The sequence below is a fragment of the Sceloporus occidentalis genome, unplaced genomic scaffold (genome assembly GCF_023333645.1).
Source record: "Sceloporus occidentalis isolate IW3139 unplaced genomic scaffold, rSceOcc1.0.p SCAF_1, whole genome shotgun sequence".
Classification (NCBI taxonomy): Eukaryota; Metazoa; Chordata; class Lepidosauria; order Squamata; family Phrynosomatidae; genus Sceloporus; species Sceloporus occidentalis.
Genome location: NW_028316981.1, coordinates 162,485,299 through 162,512,157, shown reverse-complemented (window position 1 = coordinate 162,512,157; position 26,859 = coordinate 162,485,299). Strand labels below are relative to the sequence as shown.

The following is a 26,859-nucleotide window of genomic DNA, read 5'->3' as shown; positions in this document are numbered from 1 at the left end:
TCCATACAATTGAATGAAGAAGACAGGGTGATAGTTTGATAAAAGCCTCGTCTCTGGGCATTCTCAATATACAAAGGCGAACGAGAGAGAAATAAGTTGGAGGCAGTAGGAAAAAACACTGAAAATTTCTATCTTTTTAAAATATGAAAATTTCATTTCAGATTGATTATGATTAAAATTATCAAATTTCTCAATTCACTTACTTTTTTCATCCCTAATCATATTACCATCAGTTGTTGTTGTGTGTCTTCAAGTCATTTCTGACTTATAACCCTAAAATGCACCAATCACAGGATTTACTTGGCAAGATTTGTTCAGATTGTGCTTGCCAATGCCTTCCTGTGAGGCTGAGAGAGTGTGACTTGCCCAAGCTCACCCTTCCAGTACATCCATCTAAAAACTTTCTATCTCTATAACCTTTAAACCAGGAATAATTCCTTTTTCCAATAAAAATAACTTTCTGACATTTCATTTTTTTCTTTATTGTATATGTATGTATGTATGTATGTATGTATGAATGTATGTATTCAAAGAGGTAGCTATGGCGTGGTACAGACTGCCCCAAAGGGCTGGATCTGTGGCACCTCTTTTAGCTCCGGGTTGGGGGCAGGGCTCGGCAGCCCCAATCCAGAGTTTTTCCAGACCGTGGAGAAGCAGCAAAATGTCACTTCTCCATGGCATGGAAAAGGGGTGTGCTTAGGACTTCATGCCCCTGGACACTCCAGGAGCCAGAGCTATGGGAGAAGGGGGATGCCTGGCCCCTTTCTCCCTGGCATCATTCCCGCAGCTGTTTGGTTGCTGCGGGAACGATGCATGCACCCAAAAGGAGCTCCATTTTGAAGCTCCTTCCCACACCACAGCCAGGCCGCCATAAGTGGTCTGTGGTGGTGCAGAGACATCACGCACATGCTGCTCCATTTGGATGTGGCGCGTGCGTGATGTCATCATGGCGACCACCATGTTGACAGGATGCCACCATGATTATGCCACCACCACATACTAGGGTTGCAGGGCATGTGGTCGCTCCACCCCTGCACAAACCTAGTAGGTGGCTAGGCCTGGACCGCATCTATGTCTGGAAAAACTGGTCCACCAGGATTCCTGTGTAGCTAAGGAGTTTATCACATCACCTCTGTTCTTTCTGCTATCACATCAATGAAGGAAGTGCATACATGCTGATATGGAACACTCCCTACCACACCCCCTTCATTAGCATAACTAGGCTGTTGCTGGAACCTCACACTCTCTTCTTCCCTCATCTTCAACCTTACCTCCATGCCCTATGCCCTACCCAGCGTGCTGTGTGTATGGGTATGTATGTTTCAATACAATTCTGGAATTATGCAAATGCGGTTTAACAAAAAGGAGGGGGGAAGGAAGGGGGGAAAGTCAGTTTTGGAATAGTGATGGGGAGGATGGAAGGGGGAAAAGAGAAGACACTGACACCACATTACCCTACAATCCCAGAACTGAGAGAGTAATTTACTGCAGCTGAAGACTAGCACTAAACCAGTGCCATTGGCATCTTACTGGTGGCAGTGGCATCTCTAGGGGGTGCAGACTGCACTGGGTGACACCTGGGGAGGTTGTCACTCAGTGGGGTGGTACACCCAACATGGCTCCTGTGTAAGCAAAAAAAGACATCATGTACCTTCCTCACTTGCCCAGCAGCCACAGCAATCCCTTCCATTTGAGCTTCAACGTAGCTGCAGTCAGAGCCCAAACAGACCTCTAGGAACCTGGCACTGCCCTGTCCAACAGCAGTGGCTGCTGGAGGGGGCAGTCCCCTCTGTTTGGGCTTTGGCATGGTTATAGCCACACCAGAGCCCAAACAGAACTCTGGAGACTGAGGCAGTCAGTCCCCCCCCTTGCACAGCATGACACCAACCCCCCACTCCCTACACCACTGACTGACAGGTTTTTCTGTCAATGGCTAATCATGCTTCAAGGGCAAGCCAGTGACAAGAGGGAGAATGCTATGGCCTATTATCATTGATTTAAAAACCACATGTAATAAACTCCTGAGCCTCCTCAAGAATTATCAATCAGAAGTGTAAAAAATGATCAAGCGCCAAAAAAAGTTTAAGACCTCTCTTATAACTGTGCCTGCTCAAGAGTAAGTGCATTATCCTGAACAAATGAAGGCCACTTTTAAGTAGATATTGTGCTTGTAAAATGGTTAATAGTCAAGAATGATTAAATGATAATGGAATGGGAGAAGTAATTTGCTCTCTCCATGGACTGTGCCCCCGGGTACTATGAGCATTGTTTTCATGACCAAACTGGGGATTTGAGATAGAAAAATGTAGTCTGTGCTTTCCTTCATGCCCTTAAGATATATCCTTATGAAATATATCACTGAGCCTGAAGTTAGAGAATAAAGGGAACAGTTTGCAGCAACTCTGTGTGCTGGAGAAAAACTGGGAAAGGGAAGACTTACCATTATGATTCACAGTCCTCCTTGAGTGAGTAGTATGACTTTGTAGGTGGGTTTTTTTCCTGCATTTTTGTTTGCATTCTTCATATGTTCTAGAACTAGTTTTTCTCTATATTTAAGACCAAACACTCCTTTTTGCACCCTGGAAATGGCTCTGTAATGCCAGCCCCAAGGCTTCACAGCACTCCTTTGGCACTGTGTCATGTGGATGCAGTGCCTGAGGAGCATTGTGATGCCACGCACTGTGGAGCAGCATCACGCTGCCATGGGAGCAGAGTTGGGGCTCGTGTGATATGAACACTATACACTTTAATAGCTGGTATGCACACCCCCTTAGTTGGAATCTCAACATGAATGCAAGCAAACTCTCTATCATACAGTACATAGCAAAGGATATACATATATTGCCCCTGATGCTGGAGGTGATAATCAGCCATCCTAGATAGAGAAGGCAGAGGTAAGGAAATCAAGTAAATTTCACAAGATATTGAAGGTGAGCTCTGCTGTTCTTTGTACTGCGTCAAGATGAAGGTATCCCTTGCTATATTGGTGCATCAGACTGTTGTTAAAGGCAGATATGGGCTCACTGAAAGCATAGATGCCATTCTTGAAACATCTGTATTTTGTCCTCCAATACTGAAGGAGAATAGAATATTTTCCCACATGTAGTTGCCAAAGCAATTGTCTGGACAAGCCTGAAATTCTGCCATCTGTGTAAAGTTCAAGCACCCTTCTGTTAAGCGTGGTTTGAGTGAGAATCAAATCTTCATAAATGGTACTTTTTCTTTTTCTGTTTCTTTGACAAGGCAATGCCACTGTGTCACTTGGCAGGGAAATATTGCCAATGATATAATGATTTGCACCATGTCCAACATATCCATGAGTTGTCCATATCAAGAAATATGGAGTCTTTTCATTACAGCAAATTGGAACACTCAGCTCTGGGTTCACTATATTTTCTTCTCATCAGCTTTCTAGGAATACCAACATGACACATTAACCAACCTGACACTTCTGTTATGCAGCCCTTCATACCATATACTGTATTTTGTGGGCCTCATATTTTGATATCTCATATTTAGAGATAGCATGTTTTTGAGAGATTGGTGACCTTTCAGGAACACTAAAGGTCATGTTCACAGGAAAAATAAGGAATTGTTTCCCCCAGGCATGTGTACAATACATCCAAATAAGCAAAGTCATCAAATCTGAAGAGCTTCTTCCTTCCCCAAAATAATCTGCATTTCCTTTCAAACCTAAGACAAAAGATCTTTTCACACTTAAAGCAGTAAGCCAATCTCTCTTCGTCTGTCCCCTGTTAGGATCTTAGCCAAAACTTCTCCATCCACCCATCTCAGGGATATCCCAATCCAATCACTGCTTTTGTTAAAACCATCAACCAATCCAGAATCCCATTGTCAATTCTTACGATAAGTCATTTAGCCTCTGTTACCTTGCCAGATAGCCCATCACCCAAGGATAGTTTCAAGGTATAAAAATGGTTTCAAAACCTAACCTCTGCGTACAGCAGCCAGCATATACACCTGCACTGTGTTTATGTTCTGTGGCACCCACAGACCTCCCAGTCCAGACCTCCAGCTTCCCAAGGCCTTCTCTTTGGACAGGTAATTATAACCCCACTGCAAAGCCCTAAAAACTCCACTATCCCCTTTCCATATTTCCATTTCGGTTAGCTCTGCATGATGTGTTTGTTTGGATCACTATTTTCTGTGTGTGATTGCACTCTGCAATTTTTTCTAAATAAAAACCTTAAATCACTCAGAACCTGGAGTCATCCCGGGTAGTACTGGTATATACTGGTGTACAATGGTCCAAAGTTGACCCAAGCTTCTTGTTAAGCTGATTTCCCAAACATTTAACATATCAGTGACAGTTAGTGGGGATCCCCAGTCCCCCACTTGTTTGTTGGGTAACATTTCCACTCTTCTTTCCTCTTCCCTGTAGAGTTTAGCCATGTGGCTCTACCTGGCTGCCCTGCTGGGGCTTTACTTCCTCCGTCGATGGTACCGAGAGAGACAGTCTGTAGAGAAACTAACAGAAAAATATGTCTTCATCACCGGCAGTGATTCTGGCTTTGGGAACCAGCTTGCCAGGCAATTGGATGCTCGCGGCCTTCGGGTATTGGCAGCTTGTCTCACCCAGAAAGGGGCAAAGGAGCTGGAGAGGGTCACATCTGACCGATTGAAAACCACCATTTTGGATGTCACTAGCACAGAAAATGTGGCTGCAGCAGCGGAGTGGGTGAAGGGATGTGTTGGAAACAAAGGTAAAAAAAGCATTTCTTCCCATTCTTTCAGAAAGGAAAGAACTTCTGAAAAAGAAAATACAAAGGGTCAAAGCTATGCTGAACACCAGTCACAGAGCTCCTGGGCTGCAAGCCAATGAAGGCTGGCTAATGCCATTTGCCCTACTTCCACTCCTGCCTCACTGCTCTGGTTGGCTTCAAGCTGGGTTGCTGTCTTCTGCTCATAATAAGGATTTGCCAGCAAGAAGATGGCAATAGAGTATGTGACTTGGCAAGCTTAGTGACAAGGAAACCCAACAGTAGCATAGGCAAAAGTAGGATGTACCAGGGCCCTCCTGGGGATGGGAGCTGGAAAGGACTACTCATTGGAAAGCCAAGGGTCTCAAATTTGATAAATTCACCTTCATTTTCCAAGAATCTTCCATGTGGCATGTGCCCCTAAACTGGCAGGTTCTAAGATACATTTCTGAGAATATGCTAAATGAGAGTATAAAACACATGCCTGTCACTCTGAAAAGCTAATGAGCAAACCACCATTTCATCATCTTTGTTGAATGACATGCACATACATCCAAATCAAACTGAAGTTTTAGGAGCTTGCTTAGAATAGTTAATATGAATATACTGTTGGGAAATCTTTTCTTAACAATAGCATGTTTGAGCCTTGGCATATTTCTCTCCTTTGGTCTGTAGATCCTCAGTCACATTGAGGTTCCATCATATAACAGTTGCTTTCCTTTGATCCCCATACATTTATTTAGCCTAGTTATATTGCTAATTTCTGTGAACTCTAGCCCCAAACTCTCAGCTTTGTTTGTTTTAACATCATATGCAAAAACAGATGTTTCAGCAACTAATCAGCATTTTCTGTTGAACTCTTTCCTGATAAAAGCCATAGTTTCAGTTTTCAAGAAATAGTGAGAATCCACCAGAAGACAAAATCTAATCCTGATTGTCACTGACTTGTACACACTTTATCCTAGTGTGTTTTTGGCTGATCAGCCTGACTTGTTTGGGAGCCACACACTAGGGAGTTTATCGCATTCAAAAATAAAGCAACTTTTTCTGGATTACAATCACTTATGGCAGGTGATTGGGAATTATCGCATTTTGATGCTGTCAAGCGACTGTATCCAGGCTGCATCCTGACTCCCAGCTAGACTCAGCCAGCTGATTTGCAAACACAGGAAGCTCCTGTGTTTGCAAATCAGTGGGCTGAGTGTGGCTGGGAGCTGGGATGCAGCGGGACTCAGTCACTCGGTGTCATTTTTAATGCAATAATTCCCAGTTGCATCCCATAAACTTCTGTATCCCAGCAGGGGTATGTTGTTTTATTTTGAATATGATAAACTCCTAGGAGTGTAAGGAATGCCTTACTGTGATGTCTGAAATTGGGATCCTTGTGGATCCCAAACTAAGATTCCAATTTCAGACATCACAATAAGGCATTCCTTATGCTCCTTAATCATAAACTTGGTTCAGGAATTCCTTGCTCAGACATTATTCATTTAGCTAAAGATTTTCTTGTTCTTAATATACTCTGTGCAGTGTAGTAAAGATTTAACTGGATGTTATAGGAAAAGACTACTTGACTCTTCAGAGTAGAAGATCCTTTGAGGAAGTTCAGTTAGACAGAATTAGAGTTTATGCAACCAGACTTGCAAATGCTATAAAAACTGCAAAGGGGAATAAAAAACCAGTCTTGAACCAGGCAATTCTCTCTTCACACAGGGCTCTGGGGCTTGGTAAACAATGCTGGTATCGGTATTCCAGCAGCTCCCAATGAATGGCTAACCAAGGATGATTTTGCAAAGGTGATAAATGTCAACCTGCTTGGACTGATTGATGTGACGTTGCACATGCTGCCTCTGGTGAGAGCCGCCAGAGGAAGAGTGGTCAATATAGCCAGTGTATATGGAAGGCTGGCATGCGTCGGAGGATGTTATTGTCCATCCAAGTACGGTGTGGAAGCCTTCTCCGACAGCCTAAGGTAAAATACGAGCCAGGTATCTGTTTATCTTAGTTTAGCAGCATGGGTGATTTTCCAGCTACATCTCAGTTAACAAGATACTCAGACATTGTGGTTTCTAATGAATAATATCCTGTGATAAAAACATGGATCTGAATCCATTTGTTGGTCCCAACTATAACAGATCTGTTATATCAATAGGAACTTGGAAAGTCAGGAAAGGGTCTTTGAATAGGGTTATGTGTGTTGCACTTTTTTCTTTATTACACACACTACACTTGATCTTAGCCAAAAGGCCAAGAATTATGTTTTTAAAGGATTTTACACTGTATTGGAATTAATGGTGTTTTAATACAATAGCTAATCAAATTGATTTTTAACTTTTTTAGCATCAAATTTTTATTTGCATCTTAATTTAACTTTGCCCTAAGCTATCTTGGGCCCCATGGCAGAAGAAAGGTGAGATATACATTAAACAAACAAGTAAACAAACGGACAAAACAGACTACCACTTTGCAGCAGTGTCCTGCCACCCCTTTCCTTACCTGATCGGGCTGCAGCAACCACATGCCGCTGCCTCGATCTGGCACTTTGCTGGCACTAAAAAGAACGGCAAAATGCCACTCCTTTTATCACCTTTTAGCAAAAAGGTGCTGTTGCTGGCGTTTTTGGTGTTCCTTTGGTGCAGCACATCTAAACAATGTGCCCCTGAAGTGCTGTAATGCCCCCTGCCATGTGATTGGGCACACAGCATGATGCCAGCATGATGCTGGCATCAGGGCACATGACGTCAAAACTCTATGGCCCCATGCCGCCCCATGCCAGTGCTTCAAACCAGTCTGTTTAGCCCCAAAGTCATCCCTGATGTCAGCTTCAATGATTCAACTGGTGTGTTCTAACTGGAACTAAAATTGGATTTAAATTACACTGAATCAGAGCACGGAACTTTCATGGTCAATTTTGACTATACAGTCTGACTGGCCCAAAGCACTCAAAAATACAGGCAGGTTTCTTGGTTGAGGTACCTGCCTCAGGCAAGACACTTTGGGGCCATTCAGACTACCTTTTGTACCATATTGTAACCCAGATTAAACATGGGAAGTTCCCATTGGCACCAGTTTTAACACATCAAGATCAGGGTCTTGCACAGGACAAATCTCCCTTAAAGCGGATTTTCTGAAAGTAGATTATTTCCCGTATCTTTTTGGAAAACCTGTTTCTTTCCTGCTGCCGGCAAATGTGAACTTGGACCCGGTCATAATCAGATCAAGTTCAGGGGCAGGATTTAGGTCAGAGGGAGGGCAGAAGGCAGAACATGCCTCCCCTCTCGCAAGCAGCTTTCTCTCTCTCTCTCTCTCTCTCTCTCTCTCTCTCTTTGGTAATTTTTATTTTTGACAGATTATGCGAATGTTTGTTCTACAGGTTGATACATATTGATAGAATGTGTCTGCTTGTGCTGCATTTCCCTTTTGTTTGCTTGCTGCCGGCACGGCAGGTCACTTTGCAAGTGGCATTTTTTAAAATTATTTTTTGTGTGTGTGACAGAATATGTGTATGCTTGTGCTACATATGTTTCCCTTTCAATTTGGCAAACTTATACAATGTGTGAATGCTTGTGCTACATATGTGTGGGAAATGGAGGGAAAGCAGAGGATGCAAGAAGGAGAGAAGGAGAGGTTGCATCCTGGGATAGGAAAAGGAGGAAAAGCAGAGGATGCCAAGGTTATTTTTGCAACAGTGCTGGAACTGTTGTGATTTCAAGTCGGAATACCAGTGGCAGCCTCATTGTTGGCAATGAGGATGAGTGCATCCACCAGTGGCATCTATGAGAGATAAAGCAGAGCCCCATTTCTGGGAAGTTACATCTTCTCCTCATCCTCTTGATTAAGAGCAAGACCTCATGAACACACAGAATCCTCTTTATTCTCACCCTCCCTCAGACACATTCATACACATAGCAGTAGCAATTGGAGTAGCAGCTCTCTCTTCTCTCTATTGGAAATGAAAAGCACAGTTGGCCCTCCACATTTGTGACTTTGAATTTTGTGTATTTGATTATTTGTGGTTTTGATTAATATGTTCTCTTTGGAAAGCTCTAATTCCTCTAGCGCAATTCTGCTGGACGAAAACACTTCTCTGGGCATTTGTAGGTCCTCCAGCATGATTCTGTGGTCAACTTCTGGCAGATGTTGACCATATAGTTGCACTGGAGGATCTAGAGATTCCTAGAAATGTGTTCTCTTAGATAAAAAGAATAGGGTTTTTTTATCTGCAGTTTTTCCACATTCACAGGGATCCTTCACCCCTATCCCCAGTGAATGTGGAGGGACCACTGTACTGGCACATATAACAAATAACAGGCAGGGCAATGAATGTGCACATAAAATTTTTGGTTTTGTTTCTCTCTCTCTCTCTCTCTCTCTCTCTCTCTCTCTTCTGGTCTTCTCTATGGAGGCATCCATACTGCACAATTATAGCTATGTGATTCCACTTTAACTGCCATAGCTCCCTTCTAAGAAAGTTTGGGATTTGGAGTTTAGTGAGCTTCTGAGACTTTAGTATTACAGCACTAGAAACCTCTGGCAGAGAATCCTAAGTGCCTCACCAAACTACCAATTGTAGGATTCCACAGGATGGAGCCATAACCATCAAAGTCGTTTAAAACTGCTACAACTGTGCAGTGTGGATACTCTCTATAACTATGCTAGGCTTAGGTTTTAGTTCCTTCCTCTCTTTTTCTGAGGTTATTTCCTCCTTTTTCAAGGAAGTCAGGCCAGTCAGTCTTTGTCCTTCTTTGTAGCCTCACAGACTTTGTAGTCCTGTTTGCATGATGGCTACCAGAAGACCCTCTACATAGAAGCCATGATAGTCTAGGACAGCATTATTCAAAGTGGTGGTCGCTGGCTCTAATTAGGGAAGAGTAGGTGAGAGAAGGCAGAGGGAGAGGACTTTTGGCATTCCTCCTGGACAGGAGGGGGAAATGGAGGACATGTCCTGGAAAAGGAGGGCATCTGGGAGTATCAGCCCTCTGTGGATTCAGGCAGGCTTATGGACCCAGCCCCCACCCCGGTTTTCCCTCTCACTCTGGGGCATGTGATGGGGCACTTGTGGAAATGACGGTTTGGAGCATGCACAGAAAAGGTATTTCTAAGCTAGCAATCAGGATTTGTCCTCCTCTGTTTGATAGCAAAATTTGCATTGGATCCTAAGTACTCTAATGCGCCTTTAACCCCTTATTGTGCTCTTGTGTGTGATAACCATTAGTAAATGGGCTTGCTTTCCTGGGATGCCACCACTTTAACCATTTTTAGATGGAAGCACATAGTCCCCGTGTGAAAAAGTCCTATGTCAGAATAACACTATCATTCTAACTAAAAAGACCAAAAGAAGAAGAATATTGTTCCAACATGTTTTGAAACTGAAAAGAAACCTACTTAAGAGTGGGATTAAAATTTTACAGCTGGTGCTGGGAATGGCTAGAATATAGTCCAGGGTAACCGAAATGTTTGGGATGATGATGATGATGATGATGATGATGATGATGATGATGATATAAAACGAGAAATACAGCAGCAAATACTGCAGTTTCTCAATATATTTCTTTCAAGTCACATTAAAAGGAGTGGACTGCATCTCAATAAATCTGCAAATGACTTCACAGATAACAACATCATTATTACAAGAGAAGGTAACCTTTTTGTTCCACTTCAGACGAGAGCTCCATCCCTTTGGTGTCCAAGTCATCATTATTGAACCCGGTGTTTTCCGCACACCCATTCTCAACAACGTAGAAGATAACTTCTGGAAAGCATGGAGCCAAGCACCTTCTCACATCAAAGAATGTTATGGGCAGCAGTACTTGGAGGACCGTAAGTAATAAAAGCACTGTTTTTGAAAAATCTGGCCACAATTCTTTATGGGGTTGGCGGACTGCAGTATTCCTCTGACCCCTTTACCACCCCCATGTGCAAACAACCTGTTTGATGCGGGAATGTGTCCTGCAGCCTGTTAGTGGCTGAGGGAGTGGAGTCCCCAGGCAATGGCCCCCTGCGTTTCTGCAGCTGGGAGTACAGAAAGGATTTCATTCTCTCATATCACCAGCAAGAAAATGAAGATGGGCTAGGAAGGGAAAATTGCTTGAGGAAATACTGAATATCTCCCAGTTACAACAACCTTTTTTTAAAATCACATTAAGGCATAATGGGTTTACGCTTGTGTATGTAACCAACAGGATTCCAGTCTCTGTCAGGGACTTAGTATGTGTGTACATATCCATCCAGGAGTGGAAAGGATATGAAACAGGTTTACCACCCTGTAGGCCTCCCATAGAAATTTCAATCTTTCAAGTGCCATGGATACATCAAGATTCCAAAGCTCATCCTTGACTTTTCAATGAGGAATTTTAGAATGCTGTTCTTGCCCTTACAAAAATCATCTGTGTCTGACTTTTTCTTTTATTTCTGTTTTTTTTTCCCTCACACAGTGTGCAGATCATGCCAACTTCTCTGTAAAGGTGCCAGCAGTGATACCTACCTGGTCACTGACTCCATAGAACATGCCCTGACTACCTGCTACCCTCGCACACGCTACTCTGCAGGCTGGGATGCAAAGCTCTTTTACATTCCTCTGTCTTACATGCCAACCTCACTGGCAGACATTGTCCTGACCTACTTTATGTCAAAGCCAGACCAGGCAGTATAGATCATTTTGCAGAAAGTGCTTTGTATCTCCCAAATCAGCCAAGAAGTTGTACAGATGGGACACAACTCCAGTTGTACATTGCAATGTGTTGATGAGATGTGACCTCAGTATATCATGTGCCTGAAAGATTTTTAAGACTAATTTTCCCTTCTGTGAATCATGAATCATTGACCCATCTTAGACCCGGTGTGTTATAGTTGTCTACTGTTGCAGGTGGGGTTCAAATCCTCACTTCAGCTTTTAGTAACCTGATCTACAGACAGGCCCTTGGGAGAGAAGGATTGTTGGGGTGTTTTTTTTATGTAAGATGGTTTATGAACTGAAATAGCATTACAGCTGTGAAATTAGAATGTCAGTAAAACCTGTAATAAATTTTTGGAAGAGAAAGTATTTCTAGACTAAGCTCTTATTGCACAATCATACATTTTAGTGGTATATCTCATAATAATAATAATAATAATAATAATAATAATAATAATAATAATAATTTTATTTATAACACTTTTCACCAAAGGATGGAACCTCAGACATATAGAGTCAGAAATAAAGACAATAACACATTATAAATATACATAAAATCCCACCAGCCACTACTCACCCCAGAATCTCCAGTACAATTCAGCAGCTTAATCTGGCAAATCAAAGAAGAAGGTCTTCAGCCCCTTATGAAAACCCTTCACACATCCCAGAATATCACACAAATCTTCACTATTGGGATAGAAGCGGGATGTTCTCTGTAGTGGCAGGATCCTACTGCACTGCCTCGTTCCCAGTCAGTAGGCATCCTGCAGCCAATCCGTGCTTCTCCCGCAGCTTTCAAAGAATGGGAAAATCCCATTAATAGCTGTCATTCCTGTTATTAAGGTGTTTGTCAGAAAGCAGTCCAACAACCCTTTCCCAGTTTCAGGCACACGGAGGCTAGCCTCTCTGGCTGGGGAGAAAATGGGATGAGGAGGGAGAGGTAAAGCTTCTAAAAGGATGCAGAGCTCTCTCCTCACACCCTCCAGCTACTCAGGCTCTGTGAAGAACTAGAGAGAGCATTTGCCCCAGATTGGGTGGTAGGGAGAGAGAGGGCTCATTCCCACTTACATTTAAACCGGTTTGCAATTCACCTTCGTTTCGTGTCATTCAATTGGTTCAAAAAGGTCCGTAGTTCCCACTATGAAAGTGGATCTTTTCATTACTCCCTTGTAATCACTTCTTTTTTTGGCATGACTGTTATTCCCACTACTTTGTGCTGCTTCAAAATGCCTATCAATCATCTATGCATCATTGGTGACACAAGAAAGGAGGGGGAAGGGGGGGCTGGGAGACCCCCCTCCAAATGGAGGACCATCCAGGAAAAAATATATATGGAGGATGTCCCCAAATCAAAGCCCAAAATACTACTAGGAATGTCAATGCATGCCTCTTGGTTATGCACAAAATGGAGGATCTTCCAAGGGAGATATATGACATTCCCAAATCAAAGCACAAAACACTGCTAGGAATGTCAATGCAGTGGTCAGAGATGGTCATACTTTGGCCACATCATGAGAAGGCCTGACTCATTAGAAAAGACCACAAGGAATGGATGTGTGAATGTTTTGAAGCATGAAAGGTAGAAGGCAGTAGAAAGAGAGGAAGACCACATGCTAGATGGATAGATTCAATCAAGAAGGTCACAAGCTTGAATTTGTAGGACATAAGCAGTGCAGTGGAGGATAAGGGGTGTTGCAGGTGTCTCACTCATAGGGCCTCCATGAGTCAAGGCCAACTCAAGGGCAGTTAACAACAACCACAATTTGTTGGGGGGCCCAGTTCTGCCATTGGCTGTGAGGGGGTGCTGGACCCTTTCAGTGAAAGGGCTTGGACTGCTTCTCTATGGGATACTACCTGCTGCATCATTTACCGCTAATAAAGCTTACACCAGCAAAAGAACTCTTTGGAGGGCCTGCACCCACACCCAGTTCCAAAGCAAGATAGCCCTGCATTGGTTCATGTGGTTTGTTATAACACTAGTTAACTTGCAACACCTCTTCCCAATAATGGAGAATCTCCATGGACAGAGGAGGCTCACTTCACCAGAAAGCAGTAATAAATGGAGCAGGTCTAGTATGCCTCCCCCTCCTTGGATGTTCATTATTCCCACAGTCTGAAGCCCTGAATAAACCTCATGATATAGTCTCTTCTGCCTCTCTTTTCCCTCTTCCCACTCTTTGTTGTTGTGTGCCTACAAGTCATTTCCAACTTATGGAAACTCTAAAGAGAACCTAGCATGGGATTTTCTTGCCAAGTTTCTGCAAAGGGGGGGTTGCCATTGCCATCCTCTAAGGCTGAGAGAATGTGATTCCCCCAGGGTCATCCAGTGAGTTTTATGGCTGAACAAGGATTCAAACCCTGTTCTCCAGAGTCATAGTCCAGCATTCAAACCAGCACACCACTCTCCCCCCCCCACCCATTTTCCCCTAGAACTCAGCTGCTCGTGCTGCTAAAGAACCTTTGTCCTTCAATAAGTTGTTTTGCACATTGACTACCTGACTGATTGCAGAAAAGAAGCATGCAACTGCTGCAGGGCAAGTAGCTTTCACACATAGATTAGGATCGCGCTCCCTCTTGTCTTCTTAGGCCCATTCTGAGCCTCTGGCAATATTTTGAAAAGAGGGAGACTTTTCCTCTAGTTGTTGAAAGAATGGATTTTCCTATCCTGATATCTCAGACATCTGCGAGGTCTACATTACATTTTGCTCCAATCATGTTGTGAATTTACAGTGCACAACATGCATTTGATTTTCAAAGAGGAATGGCTTTTTGGCTTGCAGAAAAACATCCCCACACAACACTGTCTATATACGGGTAGGGATGCCATAACCCGGCTGCAGGCAGGGCAAACCCGCTTTTGGGGTTGCTGGCACGGTCACGGTCCGGTTTCGTGCCAAAAGCGGGACTGCCCCGCCTGCAGCCACCTCTGCCCCCATACACGCCTTCTTTATGGCCTCGGCTGCTCATGCAGCCGGCCGGCCACCCACTTCCGCATCTGCCTCCTCCTCCTCTGCCTCCTCCGCGATCGCACCGAGCAGTTGCCCAGGCGCAGCCAGCGGAAGCGCGCGATTGGCCCGCTTGCGTGCCTGGGCACTGGCCGCACACCGGCCTCAAAAGGGAGCTGGTCCCTTTAAGGAGGCAGAGCCTCAGAAGGGGAGGAGGAGGAGCCACGCTCAGGGCTAATGAGGAGGACTTCCTCCTCCTGAGGCTAGGGCTGAACAGCCCGCCCCTTCTCCAGGCCGGAGCCTGTGAGTGCAGGCAGGGGGCGGGGCTGTTCCAGCCCCAGTCTGCCCCCATTGGCCAGCCAGACTCAGGAGGAGGAGCTCCTCCTCTGTTGGGCCGGGCTGCAGCCAGAAAGGGCCATTTCCTTTGCCCTTTTTTGGCGCGGAGGAGGAGGAGGAGGATGAAGAGGAGAAGGAGGGGGAGGAGGAGGTGAGTGGCCAGTTCCAGTATGAATGTTTTTTATTTTTTAAAGTATTTTTAAAGTCTACTTTTTAAAATCTATTTTTAAAGTCTATTTTTTAAAGTCTATTTTTTAAAATCTATTTTTAAAGTCTATTTTTTAAAGTCTATTTTTTAAAATCTATTTTTAAAGTCTATTTTTAAAGTCTATTTTTTAAAATCTATTTTTAAAGTCTATGTTTTAAAGTCCATTTTTTAAAATCTATTTTTAAAGTCTATTTTTAAAATGCATTTTTAAAGTCTATTTTTAAAGTCTATTTTTTTAAAATCTATTTTTTAAAATGTATTTTAAAGTCTATTTTTAAAGTCTATTTTTTTTAAATCTATTTTTTAAAATGCATTTTAAAGTCTAATTTTAAAGTGCATTTTTAAAGTGTTTTTCAAGTGCATTTGTAAAGTGTATATTTTAAAGAGCATATTTTAAAGTGCATTTTTCCCAAGTGCCTTTTCTGTGTGTTTTTGGTGCTTGTAATGCTAACAAGTCTCCCTTGTTTTGTCAATGATATTGTGGTGATGATGATGATGATGATGATGATGATGCAATAAACCTCTGAAATATGCAAGAGGCCATGTTAAGTAAAGCCATGTGAAATGCCCAAATATGCTGTTGTGTGTGTTTTGGAATGGAGTTTGGGGATGTTTTGCCAGAAAGGTGAGTACATTTCTGTCATCTGTCTAGGAATAATGCCCAAATATCCTCCATTTTGATGATGCCTAAGAAACATGCATTTATATTAACATTTTTTTAAAAAATCATCCAATTTTTTCACACGTCCTCCATTTTTTAAAAGTGTCCTACATTTGAAAATGTTGTCCTACATTTGGCCTACATTTGTCCTGGTTTGGAGGTCCAGACTTATGGCAACCCTATATAAGGGAAGCTTTTTCTTCAGGGTATAGAAATGCTCTAAGCTAGTACATGACATAGGGGAACTTGTTTTGGAAGCAAGGAACATTAAGGCAGGTTATATATGAGAGCCATGGGCAGGTTACAGACCGCCATTAGGAACATCCTGAGGACATCCCAGTTTGAAAAAGGGGGCGTCTCTTCCAGATGCCCCTAACCCTATCACAGAGTCTGTGACAAATGGCAGCGGCCGTTCCACACGGCCGCCGCCATATTGACATAGCAGACACTGTGCGTCTGCACGTCGTGCCCCGGAAGTGATGCCGTGAGTGCATGACTAGCGCCTCGCAGCGTCTCTTCCGGGGACCAAGAAGGAGCACGATTTCCACGCTCCTTCCTCGGAGTGTCCGGGAGCCGAGCAGTTTGGCCACTGCGACTCCCGGACACTGCAAGCAGAGGCGGAGCCAGACCGCTGCAATCCGGCGGTCTGTAACGCGCCCTTATCTCTTCTGGACCCTGTATCATAGTGTCAGTCATGAGTCATACAGCGTATAAGGATAAGGGAAATGCCCTTTCCAGATGCTCTTTATTTTCCAGTGGAGCAGTGTGGATAGGCTTGCCAGGACACGTTTCCCCCTGGGACAGCCCTGGATCGGAGAGTTTTAAAACCTGTCCCGCCCGTTTGGGCACTTTCCACCCTCCAGTCCCAGGTCCCTGCTTCTTCCAGGCCAGATCTTGTCAATCTCCAGTCAAGACTGTTGACTGACAAGCTCTGCCTGCCTGGAACAAGGCAGGATTGGCTCCTTCCCCCCATGGGATCACCTTAGTCACGCCTCCTCCTCCTCTTCAGCCAGGAGCTCGCAGTGTTGCCAATTTCATGACTTTCACACGAAAACGGTGACTTTTCAGAGCTTTCCGTGTGATTTTGGTGCCTGGCTCTATTTCAGTGCATTTTTGGTGACTTTGGCCCATTTCAGCTCCAGCCTGAGAGGGAGGGAGGCTGGCTGCAGAGCAACCAACCCTTTGGAGTGTAATAGTTTTCAGCCAATCAGAGAGAGGACTGGAGAAAAAACTCTCTCTCTCTCTCTCTCTCTCTCTCTCTCTCTCTCCCTCCCTCTGAGAGCGAGGCTACAGAGCAAGAGCAAACAACCAACCCTGTTTGGAGGAATCACACCAACAGTTTTCAGCCAATCAGAGAGAGGACAGTGATTGCCCCCCCCCCGCCCTCAGGCATTCTCAGGCTCTCCCTCCAGGGCAAAGCAAAGTGGCGGGGCGGGAGACAAGGAGGCAGGCAACCAGGCACAAAGTGTTGCCCAGGAGGAGTGAGGGATCTTGGCTGGCTTAATCCCAATTGCCTTGGATTTCCAAGTCAGAAATAAGTTTCAAGGCACACAAAGGCAATAGTTGATCATGGTATCATGGCTTGATGTTGTGGACTTCTGTGTGTGCCTGAGAGTGACATTTGAATTTCTGAATTCCTGAGCTTGGGCAGAGTGCCCCAAGCCTGCCTCTCAGGGTCGTTGTTGTACTGTGAGGACCATTTGGGTCGACGGGAGGAGAATCTAGTGGAGGGGAAAAGTAGAAGAGTAGAGGAGATGTGAGAAAAAGAGGTGGAAAGGTGCTTCTGAGCATGGGCAGAGCACCTGGATAGAAAAATAGATGTTTATCTCAATCTTCCCTCCCTTCCATGGGCTGCCCTACTAGTTGTGTGATGTGAATGTGATGATGTCCCTGAGTGTGTGTGTGTGTGTGTGTGTGTGTTAGTGATTAGATATGCCTCTGAGCATGGGCAGAGCACCTGGTCAGTTGGCACCCCTGCTGCCCTGTCTTCCAAGAAGTTTGTTTTGTGGATCTCTTTTTCGTTCTCTTTTCCATTGCCATCCATACTGCAGAAATAATCCAGTTTGGCACTGCTTCTAACTGCAAGGCTCCCTGCAATGATGGGATTCTGGGCACAACAAACCACCAAGCCCAGAATTTCAAGCATGGAGCCCTGGCTGCCGGTAAAAGCAGTGCCTCAACATGTCACAACAAACTACAATTCCCAGGATTCCCTGGTTTGACAAGGGAATTGCCTCCACGCTTCCAGATCACAGCCCCAGAGAGAGTCTACAGGATATCAGTGTTGCCAGTTTAAGTCCACTTCTTCAGCTGCATTTGGATTTGATAATGATAATAATAATGGTGATGATGATAGAGAGAGAGATCTTGTAGCACCTTTGAGTCTCACTGAAAGAAAAGTTGGCAGCATGAGCTTTCCTAGACTTAAGCGTATTTCCTCAGATGCATGGGCATTGTAGTTCATTGTGGCACCAGAGCTCTTTCTCACAAAACTACACTTCCCAGGGTTCCCTAGCACTGAGCCAGGGCAGTTAAAGCAGTCTCAAACTGGATTATTTCTGCAGTGTGTCTTGGACCCAACTCAGGCTGCATCTTCACTCCAGACTCCAGAGACAATTCCCAGGATTCCATAGCACTGAGCCAGGGCACCTAAAGTGGTCTTGAACTGGATTATTTCTGCAGTGTGTCTTGGACCTAACTCAGGCTGCATCTTCCCTACAGAGACAATCCAGTTTCATACCGTTTTTACTGCCATGGCCTAGTGCTATGAAATCCTGGGAATTGTAGTTTGTTGTCACACCAGAGTTTGCTGAGAGAGAAGGTTAAACGTCTCTGAAAACTAGAATTCCCAGGATTCCCTAGCACTGAGCCATGGCAATTAAAAGGGTGTCAAACTGGATTTATTTCTGAAGTGCGGTTGCAGCCGAACACATTTCTATTTGGCACAAAGCTTCCTGAACCCCCTTCATGTCAAAATATCTTAAAAGGACTGAAAGATTCCTTGTTTGGTTCAATGGTGATTTTGAGAGTTGAAATAAGTTCCAATTATTTGTATTCAATTATATTTACGTTTATTTGCAAAACATCCGCCATTTTAACATTATGGGAATTTTCTGGGAATTGTGAGTGAATATTCCGTGTGATGTGGGGGGATTCAGTGTGTTTTGGACAAACATTTTGGGGAATTATCTTCGAGGCTTGTTGGCAACACTGGATGGTTGCCTCCAGGGGGAATGGTGTGGGCAGCCTCCCTTGTCCCCTAGCCTTCCCCCTCCTTTCTCACCAAGTGCTCAGCACAGGCAAGGCAAGGCAAGGAGGCAGGCTCCAGGGACTCCCTTGAATGTTCTTTGCCTTTCCTGCTCCTCCTTTGGGGCTTCTCTCTGCTGTGGCTATGGCTTCTGGGGGAGAGGAGAAAAGGGGAAGAAGGAGGGAGAAAAAGCCCCACACCAGTCGGTCTCCTCCATCTAAGCCAGCCTCCTCTTCTTCCTCTTCCTCCTCTTCTTCTTCCCCCCTTCTTATTCTTCCTCTTCCTCTTCTTCCTCCTACTCTTCTTCCGCCCTTCTTATTCTTCTTCCTCCTCTTCTTCCTCTTCCTCCTCTTCTTCCCCCCTTCTTATTCTTCTTCCTCCTCTTCTTCCCCCTTCTTATTCTTCTTTCCCTCTTCTTCCTCTTCTGTTGTTATTGTTATTGTGTGCCTTTAACTCCTTTCTGACTTGTGGCAACCCTGCAGAGTTCCCTTGGCATAGTTTCTTCAAAGGAGGGGAGAATTGCCTTTACTTTCTCCTAAGAGGCTGAGAGAGTGTGACTTGCCCAAGGTCTCCCACTGGGTTTGCATGGCTATTCTGGCTCCTCGAATTCTCTAGCCACCAAGCCAGCCCCCTCTTCTTTCCCCTTTCTTCTTTTCTTTCCTCCTCTTCCGCCTCCTCCTCTTCTTCCCCGCTTCTTCTTTTCTTTCCTCCTCTTCCTCCTCCTCCTCCTCCTCTTCTTCCCCTCTTCCTCCTCTTCTGTTGTTGTTGTTGTTATTGCTATTGTGTGCCTTCAACTCCTTTCTGACTTATGGCAACCCTGCCTGGATGTGGAAATTGTAGTTTGCAGAATGGCTGTGGCACCAGAGACTTATAACTGAAAAGCACTTTGAATTGTGCCTGGAAACAGACCATAATAAGGCAAACCTATCCTGGGGTTTCTTGGCAAGATTTCATTCTCAAGAGGTTTGCTGCCTGACCTATCCTTGAGGCTGAGAGATTGAGAGTAGGACTTGCTCCGATACACTATTAGTGGAACATTGCCTCATACTATATTTGTTAATTCCAACCTTTTTTGTTAGTCTGGAGTCAGACCTTCTAGTATTGTCATTATGATTCTTCACATGGTCTACCTTTCTGAATTTCACTTCTCAAGAATGTTCACACATATTAAAACATTCTATGCTAACAAATTAGACACACAAGTACAGTAACAGCCAAAATCTACGCAGTGATATCTTTATAGTACCAACCAAAATGCACAAAATATATGATGCACGCTTTCAAAGCTCCGCTGACTTCTTCATCAGGCAAAAGTGTTAAAAATCCAACAGAAGGAAGAAAGAAAAAATGATGGTGTAAATGTGCTATGTGTGTGTGTGTGTTTTGGAATTGGGAGGAGGGTGTGTGGCCAGAAAGGGAATTACATTCCTGACATCTGTCCAGGAATAATGTCAAAATGTCCTCTATTTTGAGCATGAATAACAAGCATGCATTTATATTAATGCTTTTTAAATGTATTTATTTATTTATTTGGTTTTTAATTGATCATGTCCTCCATTTCTAAAAAATGCCCTACATTTGGAGCTAAATTTTGCCCTACATTTGTCCGACATTTGGGCCTAAATTTTGTCCTACATTTTTTTTTTACATTTGTCCCGGTTTGGAGGTAGACAGTTATAGCAACCCTAAGTGTGGAGGACACAGTTTGTCAGAACTGAGCAGTAACAGTTCTGCTAAACCCACCTATCTCCACAAGAAATAAAGCTTCTATGAGCATACCCTCCATATGCCCCTATTTGACAAGGACAGTACTGATTAACGCTCTGTCTTCCCACTTTTTCAGCTGCTTTTAAAAAGTCCCAGTTTCTCTCTCCTCCTCCCACTTTTCCCCTTTCTTCTTAATTCATTTCAATTGCTGCAAACTGAATTCAAAGCAGAAAAGTAGTTTGCGTTCAGTTAACCAAGCAGTTGAAAGAGGAGATGAAAGGCAAATTCTTGCCCTTTCCAGGACGCTCAGGCCAAAGTAAAGTGTTGCAGCCTCTCTTTACTTAGTATGTTTTCCTGTCTGGATCCTTGGCAGATCCTGCCTTTTTTTCTGTTACGCTTCTGGTTTTTGTAATTGAGCCATTGTTATTCATTATAGTACCGTATATACTCGTCTATAAGTCTAAAAATTTATGCCCAAAATTGACCTCTGAATTCCAGGTCAACTTATTTAATGTGATAACTTTTTCAGATTTCCCCATGAGATCAGGAAAGAGTTTCTTTTTCTCTTGCAGAAAGAGTCCTGGGTGATGGATTGCTCTTAAACAGAGTCCCATTCCCAACTGCACTGACTGCTGCTATCTGGGGAGTCAAGGGTGAAACCAAAGTTGAAACACTGAAGCAAAAGGACTCAACTAGAGTCCCTCTTGCTGTGCGCACACATACACACACTGAAGGATCCTCCAAGTTTTACCCTTGATTTATCCACAGGTCATGGTAAAATCCATGATTTTGGCCCCAAACCTGCCCTCTACTTGTACATGAGGTCGACTTATAGTCGAATATATCTAGTATGTTTAAGCAGTAATACAATAGAATCTATATAATGTATGAGGAGTTAAGCTATTGTGCCTGTTGGACATGTGATGATGTTTGTGGGTGGTGTGGATTGATTACAATATGTTTAAGCAGTAGTATAATGTGTGTATGTTGTGTGCTTTCAAGTCATTTCCAATTTATGGCAGCCCTAAGGTAAACCTATCCTGGGGTTTTCTTGGCAAGATTTGTTCAAAGGAGGTTTGCCATTCCTTCCCCTGAGGCTGAGCCATGTGACTTTCCCCAGGTCATCCAGTGGGTTTCATGACCAAGCCTGGTCTGCAAAGTCAGAATCCAACACTCAAAGCACTATGCCAACAATAACATCTATATAATGTATGAGGGGTTAAGTTTTTGTGCCTGATGGCTATGTGTTCTTTGTGGATGGTGGGGCGGGAAACAGAATGCCTGGCTGTGTAATAGCAGATGTGTGTGGGAAAGTCACTGGTGATAGTTTTCTCCAAGGTCAGTCTCGTGGGAAGGTGGCAGGGGGCTGAGTTAAGGAGGCAGGGTCAAGCAGGAGTGGATATGTGAATGTTTTGAAGCATGAGTGGATGGGAATAAAGCCGTGAAATGCTGAAAGTGTTTATTGCTTTCTTTATGGTTGTAACGGGATTATGGTCTTACACGTTCTATCTGCAGAAGTCAAGTTGTTAACTTCTTTGGTTACTGAAATAAAATTTTGCTGTTATTCTACAGAAGACTGGTTTACTGAACCAAAAGGAGCAGGCAGATCCTGACCTCTTGATCATACTTTTATGTTTCTCCGCCACATGTGTCAGTTTTCATCTATGAAATCTTGGAGGATAGGTAAGATATATTCTGTTCCTCTCTCCCATTCCTGTTTGGAGTGATATATGGATTGGCTTTGAATTGAAGTTTCCTGTGCTTGATTCTTTTGTTGCCTGTGTGGTGGAAATATTCCTTGTTGAAATAAAAAACTATAGAAAGATGGAGTCACCTTTGTCAGCCAGAGAGATGGTTTTTGAAATAAAGGCTTGGAGTTTAGAAAAACTAGAGCAAAGGAATAAGGAGTGCATCTTGACCTGGATGGAAGCTGGCACCAGTAAAAAGACATAATATAAACTACTGAGATAAGGACACATAGTTGACATTCAGAAGCAAGGTTAGGAGGAAAGCCACTGAATTCCTACAGGAGGGGGTAAGGAGTGATGATGCAGTTTTAATGTATGCATGTATTTCTGTTCTGATTGTAAGAATTCTGTATGTTTAAATTGTAATTAGCCAATCAGGTGTATTGAAGAAGCTTCTTTGTCTTGAATAATATAAAAAGAGCCATTTTGTCTTGTTCGGGGTCTCAGCTTTTGGAACTTGAATTCCACTGAGTTCATTGTTTTCCTTTGTCGACAATTGGAAATAAACTTATGGATTTTCAATTACTAGGTCCTCTTGCCAATCCTTGCCAATCCTATTGCTCTGCAAATCCTAGAAATTAAAGTTTCCTGAAATTTCTGTTACATATTTGGCGAGCCAGCCAGGAGTAAAGGCAAGCAAGAATTGGCAAAGAGTGGAAGAACTTATCTTCCTGCAGGCTCTATGTGTTTCTGGCATTGAGTGGACCCTTGTGAGAAGGCCCTGGCGCCATCCAACATCTTGATTGGAAGGGCTGAACATAGGGATTGGCTCAGTGGTAGGAACAGAGTTTAGCCTATGTGAGACCATTTAGTAATTTGAAAATTCACTGGGGGAAAAGGAAAGGGAAAAAGAAAAAATAGAAAAAGAATAATCTCTTCAGGAACAGGTAAAATATAAAATATAGGGAAAAGTGCACTAAAAAGGGAGCCTCGTTGACCGGTCCAAATCTTTGGATGCGAGTGGGAGAAAGGACCCCCTCCCTGTGTTAGCTGAGCCAGTAGCAAAGGTTCTGCCCAGAGAAGCCTTCTTGCCAAAACTCAGGAACCGGGCCCCTAGGGAAGAATATTGATGGTAAGAATATTAATATTTTGATAACTGCTAGACAGGTTTGTTTTGTTCTGAGTTTAGAGTGTCATATAAACATAGTTAATAGTTGATAGTATCATGCAATATGAATATTGATGAAACATCAAAAGGGGGGAATGTGGTGGAAATATTCCTTGTTGAAATAAAAAACTATAGAAAGATGGAGTCACCTTTGTCAGCCAGAGAGATGGTTTTTGAAATAAAGGCTTGGAGTTTAGAGAAACTAGAGCAAAGGAATAAGGAGTGCATCTTGACCTGGATGGAAGCTGGCACCAGTAAAAAGACATAATATAAACTACTGAGATAAGGACACATAGTTGACATTCAGAAGCAAGGTTAGGAGGAAAGCCACTGAATTCCTACAGGAGGGGGTAAGGAGTGACAATGCAGTTTTAATGTATGCATGTATTTCTGTTCTGATTGTAAGAATTCTGTATGTTTAAATTGTAATTAGCCAATCAGGTGTATTGAAGAAGCTTCTTTGTCTTGAATAATATAAAAAGAGCCATTTTGTCTTGTTCGGGGTCTCAGCTTTTGGAACTTGAATTCCACTGAGTTCATTGTTTTCCTTTGTCGACAATTGGAAATAAACTTATGGATTTTCAATTACTAGGTCCTCTTGCCAATCCTTGCCAATCCTATTGCTCTGCAAATCCTAGAAATTAAAGTTTCCTGAAATTTCTGTTACACCTGATCCCTCCTCAAAATAGTAGGAAACAATAGCTAGAAAAATGTATGACAAATGGGGAAGTGGTGGAATATTTAGAATTACAGAAATGAACAGACTATTCAGGGTGGTCCCCTACCCCTGGATGAATCCTGGACCTTCAACACTGAAATGCAGGTAGAACTGCAAGTGACAAGGCTCTGTGTATGTGTACCAGAAAAGCTGGTACAGAAATGCTGCAAATGTGGAGCTTCTGACTGGCATACATTGCTATTAAAAGGCTCAACTCTCTTAAGCCCTTATCAGATGAGTCTGGAACTGGGGGTCTTCAGCACTGGGCAGTTCGAATTCACGTTATTTCGCACAATACCATCATACCAGCATTCGAATGGCCCAATCCGAACTCACGTGAATGCGCAAGATGCCGAACTGAATGCGTACTGGCTCCTCTTTTTGGAGCGTGTTGGCCAGTGCGCTGATAAGGGGATTGGCAATATCCTGGATTGGGGCTCTGTTCGATCTCAGTGCGAATGGCTCTGGTGTGACTACCCAATCCTGAATTCCATTGCAAGACCCCCAGATTCCAATTTTAACTTTCGGTGGGTCTTTCCTCTTGCCGGTTCCAGGGAAGCGGGGGGGGGGGGGGCGGTTCCAGCGGCCTCCTCCTCCTCCTCCCGGCTTGGGAGCCAGCATAAGCTGCATCCCAAGAAGGGAAGAGGCGCGGGGGGGCGCTGGAATCGTGGTTCCAGCAGCCTCCTCCTCCTCCTCCTGGCTTGGGAGCCAGCATAGGCTGCATCCCAAGAAGGGAAGAGGCGCGGGGGCCGCTGGAACGGCGGCGATCGCCGCGATTCTAGCGGCCCCGCGCCTGTTCCCTTCTTGGGATGCAGCTTATGCTGGCTCCCAAGCCGGGAGGAGGAGGAGGAAAAAAGCATCCCCATTTACTTAGATGGCCATCCAGCCTCTTTGACAGCCGCTGGAACTGGTCCTCCCCCCCCCCCAGAATACATATTCACACACTCACACACACACACGTACAACCGGGCATTGCTAATTTGTTGCAAGGGAAGGTCATGGTAACGTTAAAACCAAGCAGGAATGTAGAGAGGAAACAGAGAGGAATGTAGAGAGGGCATGTTGTATCGCGATTGTTAATGTGCATGAGCTGGCTCTCCAGCTGTTTACCGGGCTGTCATGACGTGACCTCCCCTTTCACCCCGGAAGCGTTTAAGGTCGCAACCCATGCAGGGCACCACTGAGCATGTGCGAGGGGGCCGATACGAATCGGCCAATCCTCATGTTGAGCACCGGTGTGACAAAACATTCTGCACTGAATGCACTTCGCGCAAATGCGTATTGGCCAATTTGAATCATGCCAATTCGGAGGGGCTCCCAGGTATGATGGTATTGTGCAAAATAACGTGAATTCGAACCGCCCAGTGCTGAAGACCCCCAGTTCCAGACTCATCTGATAAGGGCTTTACTTTCAGACAGCAGTCTTTTAGTGCTAACTGATTTTTGCCTATCTGCTTTTTATTGCAACACAGAAGGCATTGTGGCTATTTTAATTCCACCCCGCTTCTGGTCTCCTGCCATACCCTCTCCATGCCAATAGTCAGAAAGTGCAGGATGTAGACAAGTGTCACCTTGATTGTCTCTTGCTTTTCCCTACTTCCTCTGAAGTTTTTCTCCTTTTGAATGTTCACACTTGTGGATACCGGATGCTAATCAGCCAAAGTAGGGTTCCATTGCCACGAATGAAGAGTAATTACACCAAATTGTGTGCTAATGCAGGGGAAATCAAAGCAAAATGTTTGGCATTGAAAGTGCCAAAGAACAAGCATGACAGCAGCATTTCCACACATCAAAAGTCATCCTCTGGAGAGCTGTGGGATCCTTTGTTCACTGGATCTGCCAAGGCCAGAGGAAATGGGATTTTCATTAAAGTATTTTTAAAAATGTAGGCTCGTAGCAGGAGAAGTAGTACATTGTGTAAAAATTAAGCTGGGAATAATAATAATTTAGTAAAAAAAAATCTGTGGTGTTCCAGTTACTGACACTTCATCATCATTTGCTCTTTGTAATTGCTAACACTGGAGGAAATGGGACTTCCATTTAATAAGAAAGCTGAGCTTTTGGCAGGAACAGTTATACATTAGTGGTTGGAATGAACCGAGACTAGCAGCCTGGGGCTGCCATGTTTTCCTAAATTTTTCCCCTTTCATTTAATACCAGCTGTTTCATAGAAACAGCTTCCTCCTCCATATCACATTTTTCAGGAGTATATTTATCATATTCTTGAGCTATAACCCCACTTACCTGGTTAATAATTTGCCCTAGAGATCATTAGTTTGAGGGCATTGGGTTTGAACCTGCCTACCTAAACAGCCACTTTTTGTGGCTCCTTTTTGAGCCGTGGAAATGCCTGATCAGGCCACAGCATGTAGTTGCTGCGGCCCCAATCCAGCAACGAAAGAGGCAGCTGCAGGCTGCCCCTTAGGAACAGTCTGTTCAGCCCCTGTATGAGCAAACCAGACTGCTAGATATGCTTGTGGCCAATGCATATGGAACATACATTCAGAAGACAAGGGGACATAGCCTACAATAATGACACAACCACCAAACACACACACACACACAAATACAATGAATCAATCCTAATTTTCCTGCATTTCTATATGGATACAAGCGGGGGAAAGCTAGGTTTAATTCTGTTACAAATTGTATTATAGTGAACCGTGCTTGCAAGATCAAGGTGTCAAGACTCTTTGATAAGCAGTGGCAAGAACACTGTTGGCTGCCATGGCCACCACCCACCTCCGAAGTCTTCTTCTGAATTTACTGTATATACTAAACTATAAG

General features: G+C 43.9%; 1 protein-coding gene and 1 long non-coding RNA gene across 4 annotated transcripts; one reads left to right on the top strand and one right to left on the bottom strand.

The window, feature by feature from the left end:
• Positions 1-4,381: 4,381 nt before the first annotated feature.
• LOC149322584 (retinol dehydrogenase 7-like) lies at positions 4,382-11,373 on the top strand. Of its 3 annotated transcripts, none has more exons than XM_089508412.1 (4): positions 4,382-4,724; positions 6,435-6,693; positions 10,384-10,541; positions 11,156-11,373. In XM_089508412.1, the coding sequence occupies exons 1-4, from the start codon at positions 4,412-4,414 to the stop codon at positions 11,371-11,373; spliced, it is 948 nt and encodes a 315-aa protein (XP_089364538.1). In that variant the 5' UTR covers positions 4,382-4,411. The 3 variants fall into 3 exon arrangements, with proteins under 3 accessions (XP_089364538.1, XP_089364533.1, XP_089364529.1); XM_089508407.1 differs by having other exon boundaries at positions 4,412-4,724; positions 10,384-10,545; positions 11,196-11,373; XM_089508403.1 differs by having other exon boundaries at positions 4,412-4,724; positions 10,384-10,545; positions 11,163-11,373.
• A 7,644-nt stretch (positions 11,374-19,017) lies between these two features.
• On the bottom strand, positions 19,018-24,288 carry LOC149322583 (uncharacterized). The gene is made up of 2 exons (XR_016271967.1): positions 24,024-24,288; positions 19,018-22,276 (listed from the first exon to the last, which is right to left on the bottom strand). It is a non-coding gene; the product is annotated as an uncharacterized LOC149322583 (long non-coding RNA).
• Between the last annotated feature and the right edge of the window lie 2,571 nt (positions 24,289-26,859).